The sequence below is a fragment of the Aquarana catesbeiana genome, linkage group LG03 (genome assembly GCF_042186555.1).
Source record: "Aquarana catesbeiana isolate 2022-GZ linkage group LG03, ASM4218655v1, whole genome shotgun sequence".
Classification (NCBI taxonomy): Eukaryota; Metazoa; Chordata; class Amphibia; order Anura; family Ranidae; genus Aquarana; species Aquarana catesbeiana.
Window position 1 is genome coordinate 517,900,443 of NC_133326.1, and position 13,800 is coordinate 517,914,242.

General features: G+C 41.5%; 1 protein-coding gene across 2 annotated transcripts in view; it reads right to left on the reverse strand.

The window, feature by feature from the left end:
• Positions 1-4,068: 4,068 nt before the first annotated feature.
• The window catches only part of LOC141132600 (matrix metalloproteinase-21-like), a 117,530-nt gene continuing 107,798 nt past the window's right edge, over positions 4,069-13,800 (reverse strand). For both annotated transcript variants that reach the window (XM_073621186.1, XM_073621184.1), the window contains exon 8: positions 4,069-8,309. In XM_073621186.1, the coding sequence (XP_073477287.1) occupies positions 8,004-8,309 (306 nt within the window). In that variant the 3' untranslated portion in view covers positions 4,069-8,003. The remainder of the gene's footprint in view (positions 8,310-13,800) is intronic.

Consider the following 13,800-nt stretch of genomic DNA (forward strand, 5'->3'; position numbering starts at 1 on the left):
TGCCCAGCTCGTTTGTCAATATGATGGAGTTCGCAGTCTTCAGATTTTAAAAAAAGGGATATTTAAAGGCAGGTCTTTGCCATTATCACTTAATAAACCTACAGTATTTCCCTGTCGACTTCCAGGACAGGATCGGAGTAAGTGAGGCTGCTTCCACCAAAACAGGAAACACTTTAAGTCAAGAAGGCTTTAAAAAAAAAAAAGTCCTATGAGATGCTCCTTCATCTGGTTTCCTTCTGTCTGACAGATTCTCTTCAGGAACTTGTTTGCTTATGGGAGTTTTGCTTTCTAGAGCACTGTCCTGCCCTCCCTCCTGCCTGTGGAAAGTTTTTTTTTTTTGTTTTACTGACACCTCAGTAACTTTAAGGCCCACATCTGATGAGCGATCCAGCCATTGGTGAGAACTTGCTAGCAACAGGATTACTTAGGGCCCATCAACACCATCTACATTAGATGCATTGTTGTGATGCAGTGCCATTCATTCTCTTTGAAACCCCAATGCACCTGTTGACATATGTATGTTGCATTGCAATATGCAACAACGCAATAGCACATGCTGCACTGTGATTTTCAAAAATAGTGCATGCATTCTTTTTGGCAGCTCACCACAAAGCACAACCATTAGCAGCGGTGTTTGGATGCCATTTAAAATGTATGGCACTGCATCACACCAACAATATTAACATGCATTTAGAACCAAAAAGAGTGGGGATTTTTAAGGTGCAAGTTGAATAAGTATCAAATATTTTTGTATAAAAAGACTTTTACTTTATTAAGAATATACAATAAAATATTTTTTACATCAAGATATAAAAAGGAGATTTATATATGGAAGTGCCACATGTATTTAATTGCAGATGCAGTAACACAGCATAAACAACGTACTTCCCATCATGTTTCGCCCGTTGGGCTTACTCAGGGGATGCTGGTCACATGCAGAGTACACTGCCTTCTAGTGAAAAACATATGACAATGGTTGTATATTAGAACACAACATAAATACAGAGAATATGAACTCATTTGCTTAAATTACATGCATGTGCATCTTAGCTGTCATAATGCGATTGCCTACCTGTATCTCCTAGAACGGGGGGAAAAATGGGAGAGCGGGGTAGGTCTGCCAAGATAGAAAAATGCTACCGGTGTACTGAGGGAGCCCTGCGCTGAAGGTGAGCGTAGATGGTACAAAAAGGCCAGCTAAAATATATAAAAGGAAACGATAATGTCCTAATGTGTGAGGGTAAGCTGGAAATAACCTTCACATCATCATGGCACACAATGAATAATAGGGGTTAACACTCACAGGGGCTGATACGGCAGCTGGCTTAATGCCAGGGACCACACACCTCCAAGGATACAGATCACTTTAAAGGAATGGCTGAATAAAGCACAAAACACACTATGTAATACCTGCTGCTAAGTGTCAGCAGTAAAGAGGATAATGTCCTTCAGTATAAGCATCAAGTGGCACAGAGCGGTAACAGGCGTAAAGAGGATAATGTCCTTCAGTATAAGCATCAAGTGGCACAGAGCGGTAACAGGCGTAAAGAGGATAATGTCCTTCAGTATAAGCATCAAGTGGCACAGAGCGGTAACAGACATAATGAATTTAACACAAAAAAAGCTACTTATGTAAATACCTGAGTGGAGAGATTGAAGTGCATGGGTCCCTTGGTTCCTGCAGCATGAACTGACTGCTAACAGCGGCTTTAAATACCATCATTTAAATACCACAGTGAATCGGGTGCCCTGCTGAAGGGAGGCAGGGCACCCGATTCACTGTGCTGACATGTGTCTGCTGTCCTGGCCTCCTTATCTCATATTGTCTCTAGAGACGTGAGATCTCCCCTCGTTTACCACCAGAGGGATCTCCTCATCTTGTCGTGCCTTCCGGACCTTAGGACCCGGCGGCAGACTGGAGAGTAAGCAGCCATGACGATGCTTGCACCTGTGCAGCCCAGTCCATGGTCCGCTTCCAGTATCAGTACCGGATGGATGGTATTTAAAGCCGCTGTTAGCATTCAGTTCATGCTGCAGGAACCAAGGGACCCATGCACTTCAATCTCTCCACTCATTTATATAAGTAGCTTTTTTTGTGTTAAATTTATTATGCCTGTTACCGCTCTGTGCCACTTGATGCTTATACTGAAGGACATTGTAATCTTTACTGCTGACACTTAGCAGCAGGTATTACATAGTGTGTTTTGTGCTTTATTCAGGCATTCCTTTAAAGTGATCTGTATCCTTGGAGGTGTGTGGTCCCTGGCATTAAGCCAGCTGCCGTATCAGCCCCTGTGAGTGTTAACCCCTATTATTCATTGTGTGCCATGATGATGTGAAGGTTATTTCCAGCTTACCCTCACACATTAGGACATTATCGTTTCCTTTTATATATTTTAGCTGGCCTTTTTGTACCATCTACACTCACCTTCAGCGCAGGGCGCCCTCGCTACGGCGGTAGCATTTTTCTATCTTGGCAGACCTACCCCGCTCTCCCATTTTTTCCCCCCGTTCTAGGAGATACAGGTAGGCAATCGCATTATGACAGCTAAGATGCACGTGCGTGTAATTTAAGCAAATGAATTCATATTCTCTGTATTTATGTTGTGTTCTAATATACAACCATTGTCATATGTTTTTCACTAGAAGGCAGTGTACTCTGCATGTGACCAGCATCCCCTGAGGAAGCCTGATAGATGGGCGAAACATGTTGGGAAGTACATCGTTTATGCTGTGTTACTGCATCTGCAATTAAATACATGTGGCACTTCCATATATAAATCTCCTTTTTATATTTTGATGTGAAAAATATTTTATTGTATTTTCTTAATAAAGTAAAAGTCTTTTTATACAAAAATATTTGATACTTATTCAACTTGCACCTTAAAAATCCCCGCTCTTTTTGGTTCTAAACACAATTTTTCTTGGGATGTGGTGCTAGAAATTAAACTTGGGTTCGTGCTCACATAACTTTCATTAACATGCATTGTTGTGCATAGAAGGTGTGAACAAAATGTGCAGTGAAAGCACTTGCATATGTTGCTCGCCCAGGAGAAGCGTTCATTCATCCCACTGTGAAAACAGCTGAATTTACGGCAGAACTTAACCATGGTTTTAAAAACTTGCAAGCAGGAAGGGTTTTTATTCCAGAACACACATAAAATATCGCTTCTGCTGAAGTGCTGAGCTCTGAGCTGTCAGAATCCCATTTTGGGCTCCATCTGGAGAAGAGGGCAGGGGCTACATTAGCAGCTAACAGACCCTTGATGTCCCCTTAAAAGCCCCCTGCCAAATGCTATGATATAGTGGGCTTGTTAGTCCCCTTGTGATAACAATAAATATAAATGAAAAAAAGTGTTATTACATTTTTTAAAATATAATTAAAAAAAAAAAATATAAAGCACCCCAGTCGCTATGTACCGCATCTGAGTGCAAACATATGCAGAGGGCACACATGTATGTAAACAACACAAATTGGGTATCCCAGCACACATCAGAAAGAGAGAAAATATATTCTAGGCTCCTTTTTGTTCCCTATTGATAAGTTTAGGTACCATTTACTTTTTGCCATTTTGGGGGTGCACGCAGTATTGAGGCTGGACATAGTTGGCATCAATTTACTTGAAGCTACCTCCTCTCTTCATTTTTTGCAAAAAAATTAATTTGTGTATTTTTTTAATGGATTTAATAAGCTGTTGCGGAAATATTGTGCAACATAAGACTTTGCAACTATCATCTTTTTATTTACAGGGCCTCTGCTTTCAGAAAATTTGTTTTGGGGATTTTAAGAAATTTTCTAGCCAAAAATTCAGATTTTATTGTGCGAAAATAAAAAATTGCTGTGGAGGCAAACGGAAGTACTGAAACCAGTGGCTCAATAAAATTGCCAGCTAACGAATTTTCAGAAGCAGCAATGGCACTCTATATTTCTCTAAAGGAAGTTTATTTTAAAATTATTCTGTGTGCTTTAAAAAAATCTGAAAAACATATCAGTAATTTTACAATTATTTACTGATATACAAGTATATGTAAAGGAAGTCTAACAGTATATATGGAAAACACATATGAGGCTGTTAAAACTTAGTTTTATTTGTTAAGAAAATTGTACAATTGATACAATATTGTTAAAATAAAACAAAACTGAACCATTTATGGTACATAAATATTCATACAAATTAATCTCTTAGGCTAGGTTTACACTTAGGTGAGGAAATGCATGTAAATCGCATGCGTCTCTGCACCCACAGACAAAACGAGCTGGGGATGCCATTAATTCATAATAAAACTTCCACAGCTCTGAAAACACGGCGTGTTTTCGGGTGCATAAAAACACATGGTGCAAAAGCACCATGCAGTTTTTGTGCGGCTGTGGTTTTAAAAAGATGCAGGGACCTTTTTCCTGCATTTCGCGCAGGTACAGCAGCTCATTTAAAGGAGTGGGCTGCTGTGCCTGCGCAAACATGGCATGTAGGAAAACGCTTACATATGAACCTAGCCTTACTGAATGTCAATAAAATGATTTAATATATGTTCATGTATTCCCTGTTAGGTTCCTGAAATGTAACAGAGTATTCATAATTGTGTGTAGCAGGTACACATAATTTTTTTAATCTTAAAAAAAAAAGTATATCCAAAAGTCAATCAATCATTTTGATGGCTAATGCCAAAGTAAAGAAAATATAATATTTTAATAAAAAATAAAGCTTGGCAATGATAGTACTGTAGGTAACTTGACTTGTTAACGCAAAGTGGAACTCTACGCCAGCGTTTCCTAACCGGGGTTCTGCGGCAAAAGAACTTGCATTGTGCTAACCCCTATATACAGAGAGGAGAGCGCAGTCCAACATCATCAGTTGCTTAGGACAGGTCAGGCAGCCCGCACAGCTTTCTGTATTGCCGATAGTATAGATAGCAGCTGGGAGGAGGTCCGGACTCTACTCTCTCTCCATCTCTGCTGCTGCCACTATGGATTTGTGCTAGCAGGATGCTTATGGGGGGGGAGATAATTTTACAAATTCTGCCTCACAAATCACATTTTAGAGCTTGTTCACACTAGGTGTGGTAGCGCATGCAAAATCACCCATTTTCTCTCACTGCACAAAAAATGTGCTATCTTTTGTATTCTTAATGTTACCCCCCGCATCTAGCAAATGTGCATGTGTTCATGCCCGCTAACATGCTTGGTGCAGCGCGATTTTTAAAAATAACGCGATGCACGGGGAGTGCGCATAAAAAGGTGTGCCAAACTGGTGTTCCTTGATATTGTGCACAATTCTAAAGGGTGCCTTGACTGAAAAAAGTTTGAAAAACACTGTTCTAGGCAAACCGTTAGATGCATATAAGTGAAGTGTAATTCTGTTGCACTAGACTGGTAATTCATACATTCATACTAAAAAAAAACAACAACTTGGCACTGATAGTGTTGCAGGTAATTTGCACTTGTCAGTTTTAGGAGGAACTCTAAGCAAAAAGCCGAATACCTATAAACAGAGGATTTGTAACTCTGTTCAGCCAGTCTCGTAATTGACACAGTACAGCCAAGAAAACATCTCAACTGTTTCTTAAAGCCAGCTTTACCTGAGTCATCTTCCCTGCTAGTTGGACAGAGACCGGTTTCTTCTGACTGGAGGCTGCCATTTCGCTGAAGCCCAGAGCGCCTGCAGTAAATCGTCAAGCGGAAGTAAACCCATCGATTTAACGGTTTAAAAAAACTGTTACATTGCTGGAATGCCGGGATTGCTAACTGTCACATTTGCTTATCCTCTCAACCATCTGTCAAACCATCAAATGGCTGGTGTCATAACTGATTATGTGTGCAGTACCATGGCAGTTGCAGTTCAAACAGAAGCAGCTTCCTTGGCTGTAAAGGATAGGAGGGTTTAATTCCGCTTTAAGGCTGTCAGCAGATCGGCCTCTACAAATTCGGGAGTGCCTAAAAATGTAAAATTTGGATTTTAAACAGTATAGGCACTTATTTTTGTATTTTTATGTTTTACATAGCTATACCTGCAAAAGGGGGCAGCCTAATATGATCTAGCAGGACTTCATTATCTGACTAAAGTTCCACTTGAATGCATCATGCTTGTGCTTTGTATGTGTGTGCTTTCCATTTGTTAATGAGCCAAAAAAACGCAGCTCTGTTTACCTACTATACAGAAAATAAAAATAATGGCAATAATAGTATCATCTAAGAAATAAAAATATAACAGCAGTACATTAAGCCTCCTTTGAGAAAGCTCAAACAGGCTATGTATCCTTGTCCAAATACAGGTTTAATATTAAAGCGCTAAAGTAGTAGTCACAAAGTTCATAAGGGATACTAATTTTAGACTTGTAAAATAGTAATAGCTTATTAAACATTAACCTATGCAAAATGGATAAATAAATATTTTAAAGTTGCATTTTTTTAAAGAGTGTCTGCAGCAAAGCAAAATACCTGTGTGAAAAGCCTCAGACAGAAGCTGTCATTTTATGACTCAGACCATATGCTAGTTCCTAGGCATATGATTCAGTCTTAGTATCCTATAATATAATAGAGTGTACAGCATGGGAGTCGGAGAACAACTTCACCTGAGTTATCCCATATTGGCAATTTGCTTTGTGACAGGTCCCCTTTAACATCCAGTTAAGTCCTAGCAGCAAAAACAAATAATTCCTTGGTCCAAAGGCTGTATTTACTGTAATAGAAATTATAGATCTGTGCCAGGGCAGCAAATATCGGGGGGGGGGTAGCCCCGAATGTTAGATGTTCAGCCACTTTTTTTGTATGGGGTGACAGCCATCTCTCAGCTATGGTCCTGGGTTGTCACCCTGTCACCTGGTAGAAATTACAAGCAACCTGCCCACACACAGTGCCAAGAAAAGCCTGCTGTTATCACTATGAGAAAGCTGGTCCAGAGCAATCATGCACAGCCCAGGCTGGAGTGGGTACATCAAGTCACAGTAAATATGTGAACGAGGTTACAAAAAATCAGCAGCCCGAGACGCAAAAAATGGTTGGGAAAAAAGGTGAAAATACAATTTTATGTGTAAAAAAAAAAATGGCAGTTGTCTATGATACACATATACTTTTGCAAATGAAATGTTATCCAGTTAGGGCTTAGATCTACCTTTATAAATTCTTATTATTAAAACCCAGTTGAATCTTTAATTTTTCTTACTGTAATGGCAGCATAAACAGTAAAGAATGTGTGAGCTACAGTCTTTGTTAGAATTCCCTGTGTTGTCATCACACTGGAGATTTGGAGCGCTGATAAACACAGAGTGCAGCAATCCAAATCTTTAGCAGTCCAACACCTCCAACCCATGCCCACAATGCTCCAATCAACAACAATTAAAATCTCTGAGCAGCATTGTTGATTGGAGAACTGTGTTGGATCACTGGAGCACCAGACCACTGGAGTTTGTACTATTCCTATACCTTCAAATTCAATAAAAATAGATTTATTAAAAAAAGAAAACTTGGACACATTCTTTACTGTTTATGAAACCTGCCAGCATTACTGTAAAAAAATAATAATAATTGAAGGTTCCATTGGGTTTTAAGATAACAGAGCCCTATAAAGCAAAAGCAGAGCTTTACATTTTCTCTCATTACCGGCAGCTATTGCTGTAACTACATAGAGCATACGTACATACTACATTTATGCTTATACTTAGACTGCACTGTGTCAGGACAGGTACACTTTAAAATCGATTGTGGAATGTTGCTTTAGTCTTGGAGTCTGTACACTCTGGATGCAGTCAATAACAAGTTAAACATTTCTTGGAGAAGTAGCGTGTTGGTTATTTTGATATTACACAAGTGATCACAAGTTATTTGGAGGAACCCAAGACTGCTGGGCCTCCTCATTCCCTTCCCATAGCAGCAGTCCTGGGAACAGCTTTAATGGCACACGGCGAAGCGTTGGAGGTGGCTGGAATGCAATAATAAACATTGTGTTGCAATGTTATTTTCCGGTGCTGTTGAACATACAGACCAAAACGTGAGAGTTTTTTCCGCTCTATGTCGTATTGAAGAGAACAGAAGGATGGACATCACAAATATCATACCATTTGGAGTTAATCTTCTTCCTGGGCCATAATCCATTGAGTGGCAGGGAAGAGTTGGCTTGCCTCTCTTGATCTTTCACTATTTTCCAGTAATAACTGTCTTTCATGAAGTAGGTTGCCTGATGTGTAAAGGAAAAGTAGACAGCATCTAGGTACCCTATTGGATGGTCTCCAGGGTCCACCGCTGGGAAAACGTCTTTAATCAGTTTTGGAAAGCCTTCAACCAACCTGTTTTTATCCACGCTGAATGCAGTTACCTAGAATTATTAGGTTATATTAATGATTTTTAATAATCAACTCCACAAAAATAATTCCAAGCTTTGAAATAAGATTAATATCAAATGCTCTTAAATGCCAGTTGTACGTTAAATTGGTTGTAAACCCTTACATATACTCAGTGAAGTGAGTGGCGTCAGGTGATACACAGAGATTAAACCAATCCTTCTACATAAGTTGTACCTGTCTATCAGCAGCCCTCTCTTCTCTACACCTGTTCAAAGTGCTATATTATAAAGCTTGTCTGAGAGTTCAGAAAAAAGGGGACAGAGAGCTGAAGTTACACTCTGAAGAGCTGATTGGAGGGAACTGACACACACCCCTTAACACAGCACACAGGAACAAAGCTGAGGCTGTCAATCAGCTGGAGCTCCCTCCCCTGTAATCTTTTTTCTCTTGGTGTCAGGAAAACTTGTCAGAAGTGATTCATGCTGATAGCAGAGGAAAGAAGTTGCAGACAAAAGTGACACTTTGCACTACTCTTGATTGAGAGACAAGTACACACAATAGAGCAGTGTTTCTCAACTCCAGTCCTCAAGGCGCCCCAACAGGTCATGTTTTCAGGATTTCCCTCAGATGAAACGGCTGTGGTAATTACTAAGGCAGTAAAAGTGATCAAATCACCTGTGCAAAATAATGGAAAGCCTGAAAACATGACCTGTTGGGCGCCTTGAGGACTGGAGTTGAGAAACACTGCAATAGAGGGATGTGCTTTGTTCATATTTCATGTTTGAGTGGTCTGCAACCACTTTAATGCATTAATCCATTGATGTGCGTACAGCTGGAATTCCAGCTTTGTGCTGGGAGCCCACTCAATCATGGGCCCCTAGAACTGCGGCAGCTTCCTATCATTAGCAACATAGGTGTGCACTCCAAAGCTGAAACACATTTGCGTGTGTGTGCAGTAAAGCAATGGACAGTGTCGGTAGGGCAGAGACTGGTGTCAGTAGGGCAGTGGACGGTGTCAGTAGTTTTTATTTTTATTATTTTATTTATTTATTATATTTTACAAATTCTTTTTTTACAGTTATTTTTAGGAGCCCCATTGGGGGACTTTGGTGAAATATCAGGGGTCTACACAGGGACAATATGCAGTACACTGGGTGATTAGGGTGTGCCCAGGCATACCTGTCACACCCTGTGCGCACGCCTATGATTAGCAACAATCATGAACTGGTAGGATGAGTTCCTGATCACATGGTCACTGTCAGGGCTGCTGTTAGAAATCAAGGGGCCCCATACATGCTACCTGAAAAATTACATATTTATTTGCCCCTTCCCCCGCTCTCTATCCTGAAACATATGCCTTGTACCCGCAGCAGCTGCCAGCAGGAGAGGAGGGAACCCGGAAGCGCTGCGGGGGGCCCAGATGGAAGGAGTGCATGTGCTAGGATCAAGCCGCCCGCAGTTCAGCCATGGGGAGAAAGAGGAAGAGAAGCTGGCAATGCTGCAGGGGGAGGCAGAAGAGGATCAGTGGTTGTAATAATACACTAAAGCCAGCCCTCCTGCTCAGCGGGTACCTGGGCCCCCCTTTTGAACTGATGGTGCCCAGGCCTAGTACAGGTAGGCTGGCTGTACTGACTTATCAGCAGCCCTGGTCACTGTGACAACCAAGCACAGTAGTTACATGACTGGGAAATGTCTTTTAAAATTTCCTTAAAGGGCTGGCTCCTGCTGACGGGAAAGGTTTAAAGTAGATGTATAACCTGCCGCCTCTCTCTCCTCTCGGCCTGCCAGCTGCAGTTGGCGGGGCCGAGGATCCCCTGCTGACGTTAGCCAGGAGGGGAAGAGGAGAGAGGGGACCCCGCCTGCTGCAGCTGTCAGGCCGAGAGAGGAGAGAGGCGGCGGGTTATGTGAGCGCTGATGGGCGCACTGAAAACAGGTATATAGCAGCAGTTTTTTTTATAAGGCACAGACACAGGAGCAGATTACATTAATAAACAGAGAGGATACTGTAAAAATGTAACAGTAATTTCAGCAGCAAGAGGTGGGCACAGACACGGAGTTGACAGGTAGGGAGAGGAGGGGGGAGAGGATGGAGGAGAGCACAGGGGAGGACAAAGCAGAGCTGCAGATGATGGCAGCACGTAAACTGACCACAGTGTCAAGGCTCAGCAGCCATGATTAACCGTGGTCAGTTTACAAAGGGGAGGGCAGAACCAAGCAGGATCAGCCAGGTATTTCAGGTGATACGGGAGTCAAATGACACAGCATAAGCACTGTGCTGTATAACATGCTTTAAAGTAACAGGATCTTTTTTTTTTTTTTTTTTTTTTTTTTTTTTTAGGTTAACAAACACTTAAACTAAAAGGGCATTTAGTCTACACCATTTATCATTGTATTTATTTTGAATAAAATACTTATTTTCACCTATTTTTCACTGAGTTGCATCTCAGTGCTGAATATCTCCTGCAGCCTGTTTGCAGTCTTCCTGTCTACATGTACTCCAGTGATAACTAGACTTGTTCACAAAATTTCGTTTAGTTTCGGTTCGTTGTCATTTGTAAAATACATGGTTTTGTTCTGTTATATTCGTTATGTTACCTTAATACGTTTATGGATAATTCGTTATTTCTGTAGAGTGTTAATATTCGTCATACTGAATCTCGAATCATGTCGAATTAATTTGTTATATGAGCTATCATTTCATTCGTATTTGTTGAAAATCAATATTTATGTATGTAATCATGATAATGATTCGTAGTTTGGAAAGTCGTTTGTTTATTGAATCTTTTAACACACACAATGACCATATCTCTTCTCCTCTGCTCAAATACAATACAACACCCTTCTCACTAAGTTCTCAGGAATGCACTTTGCCAGTAATCCAACCTCCAGCACAAAATTAATCAGCTGATTGGACTGTAAGATTTACTTTGAGTTGACCTTTTGTTTCATTAGATCATTAACAAATTACAGAATCATGTCGAATTAATTTGTTATATCCGCTATAATTTCTTTTGTATTAGTTGAAATTCGTTATTTTTATATTCGATGAGTCAGATGCATCCGAATGTCCGAAAGGTGCAAAATTCAGTCGAATTTCGATTAGTTATGAAACGAATTGCACAAGCCTAGTGATAACTGTATGACACATTTCCCAGGGCGGGTTTCATGATATTGGCAACAGTTGACCACGTCTGGCTGAAGTGTAGGTTGAAATAGCCACTTGTGATCTACTTTGGCAAACCTATGTGACAAGGTGGGTGACATTGCAGTAGCGCAAATAGGGGACAGGGACAAAGCATTGTTACCCTATAACAGAAGGTGACATATATTTTTTTGCATTAATGCTGCAGAGTTAAAAGATATTGTATTGAATGACATTTGAAATGACCTTAATATGTGTAGCCAAATGTTTGGCTAGAGTGGGAGAGTAAATCTAGGACATTGGGTTGGGCTGCAGTTGCTCTCTGTGTGCTCCCCTCAGACTGTCATGCTGAATAGACTAGCATCATGTCACCTCCACCCACCAGGGGTGCTAACAAGGTGAAGGAGCTCAAGAGATTTGTATGCTTGCAGTTTAGGACTGTGGGAGTTGAAGTTCAAAAAGGGAGCCATACTGTGGAAACTTATGGACCATTGGACTACCGTTCCCAAGAGGAGACAGGGATAAAGAGGTGAAAAGATCTGTACTTTCCATGGCTGTGGACTGAGCAGCTTTCTCTTGCAGTGTGGTGGAGCGGCATGTGCACAGCTATCTCTCTGTGTGCACGTCAGTCAGAAATCAGGGCACTGTGTGCAGGGGACCAGAGAGAGTGAACCAGTGGGTGCAGACATTGAGGGCTAAGCTGCTGTTGGGACACAGTGTCTTGATACAGGGAGACTGGAGTGCTGTTAATCTGTGGGCTGTGGCTACTCTAGGCAGAACCAGAGGACGACTGAACAGCAGGACTGTGGCAGCTGTTTTACTGGGACTTGTGAGAGGGCACTGCTGCCATGAACCTGTTGCTGCTAGTAGGGACTGAGCACATAGGGACTGGACATTTGACTAGCAGCGTTTACCACTGCATTCAGACTTTACTGGGAGCGTAGTTATATGCAAATACTGTAAATACTGGGTACCATTGTTAGCCGGCTGAAGAACTAGTGCAAAGTACTGTATCTTTAGATAATGGCTCTACAAGGACTTTATTTGCTGCTTATAGTAAGGAATACCTCTACTCTTTCTACCTTTCTGTACTGCATCCAGTCAGTAAAGGTCAAGTAAACATCACTGTGTGTCTGGTCACTAGCTGATCCAGCTACTCAGGTCATAAAATTACAAACTATGTGTAGCACCCTCTAGTATGTGTGCTAGATGTAAGATAAGTTTTTAGTGTAAGTACATTTATTTGGCTCAGAGCTAGGCCTGAGCTATGAATCTGGGTCAGGGTTCAGATGACTCATCCTGGTCTAGAAGGTTGTAAAAACTTCTAGAGCTGGTGGGTGGAGGTGAGGAGGGGCTGTTTGGAATATTTATGAGGGCCGCAGCCAATCCCCAGCAAATGGGCTGGCAGGGGGTAGATTCACCTCTTAAATAGGCATGGGTCATGCTAGTAGGGGCAGTCAGGTGGAAGATGGAAATGGAGTTCTGAGGAGGCTGTCTGAGTGGGGGGAGACCTTGGGCCTGGGCTTAGGTGCTGGAAGGATCCTCACAAAACACACGGAGAAAGCCCTTCCTGGAGTCATGGGAGCAATGAGAGAGGACAGCAGGAGCAAGTCAGCACTACTGGGAGATCTCCTGAGAGTCAGCTGGGTGGGCTGGTGAGAGTCAGTCTTGGAGGACTGTGGTGGAGAAGTTAGCCTTGAGGGCTAGGAAAGGGGCAGCTTCAGCCAGGTGGGTTGGCAGTGCCTAAAAAAGTGGTGCTAGGATCAGTGGCCAAAGGAGGAAGAGTACAAGCTGGACACTATAATCTTTTGCTACACAACCAAGGGGCCTCAGGTTCCTGCCTGTAATAAGCTATTGCTTTTAGTCTGACTGAGTGATTGTTAGATCTTCACAGTGATCCAGCTGGGTTCTGCAAGCAAATGTGTGCTGGATGAAAAGTGGAAGTGTATATAAAGACTGTATATAGGAAGTTGTCCCGGAAGTTGTTGAAGTCAAGTGGACATCCCATAACCTCCCATCCCCATCCAGGTTATTACCCTCAATAAATAACAAAAAGAAAGTCACGGACTGTCCTCTGACTCTGAAGTGCCTGTGAAAATTCAGTGTGCCTGGCTGTGCAGGGTTGGGGATCCCAGTTCATCTTCGGCCCGTAAGGGGTGTGCTACATATATATAGAAGCAACGTTTTTTTTACATTACCAAACATTTAGCTTATTATTTATTGCTGATTTATGTTACTCATAGCTGTTAGTTATGTTTCAGGGCAGAGTAGCTCTAATGTGTGTAAATGCTTGAAAAACATTCTTCTTATATTACTGCTTATTTATCTATTGTATAGTTTAGTAATATTACAGTATATGCACAAAGGAAGCCATATGTGCT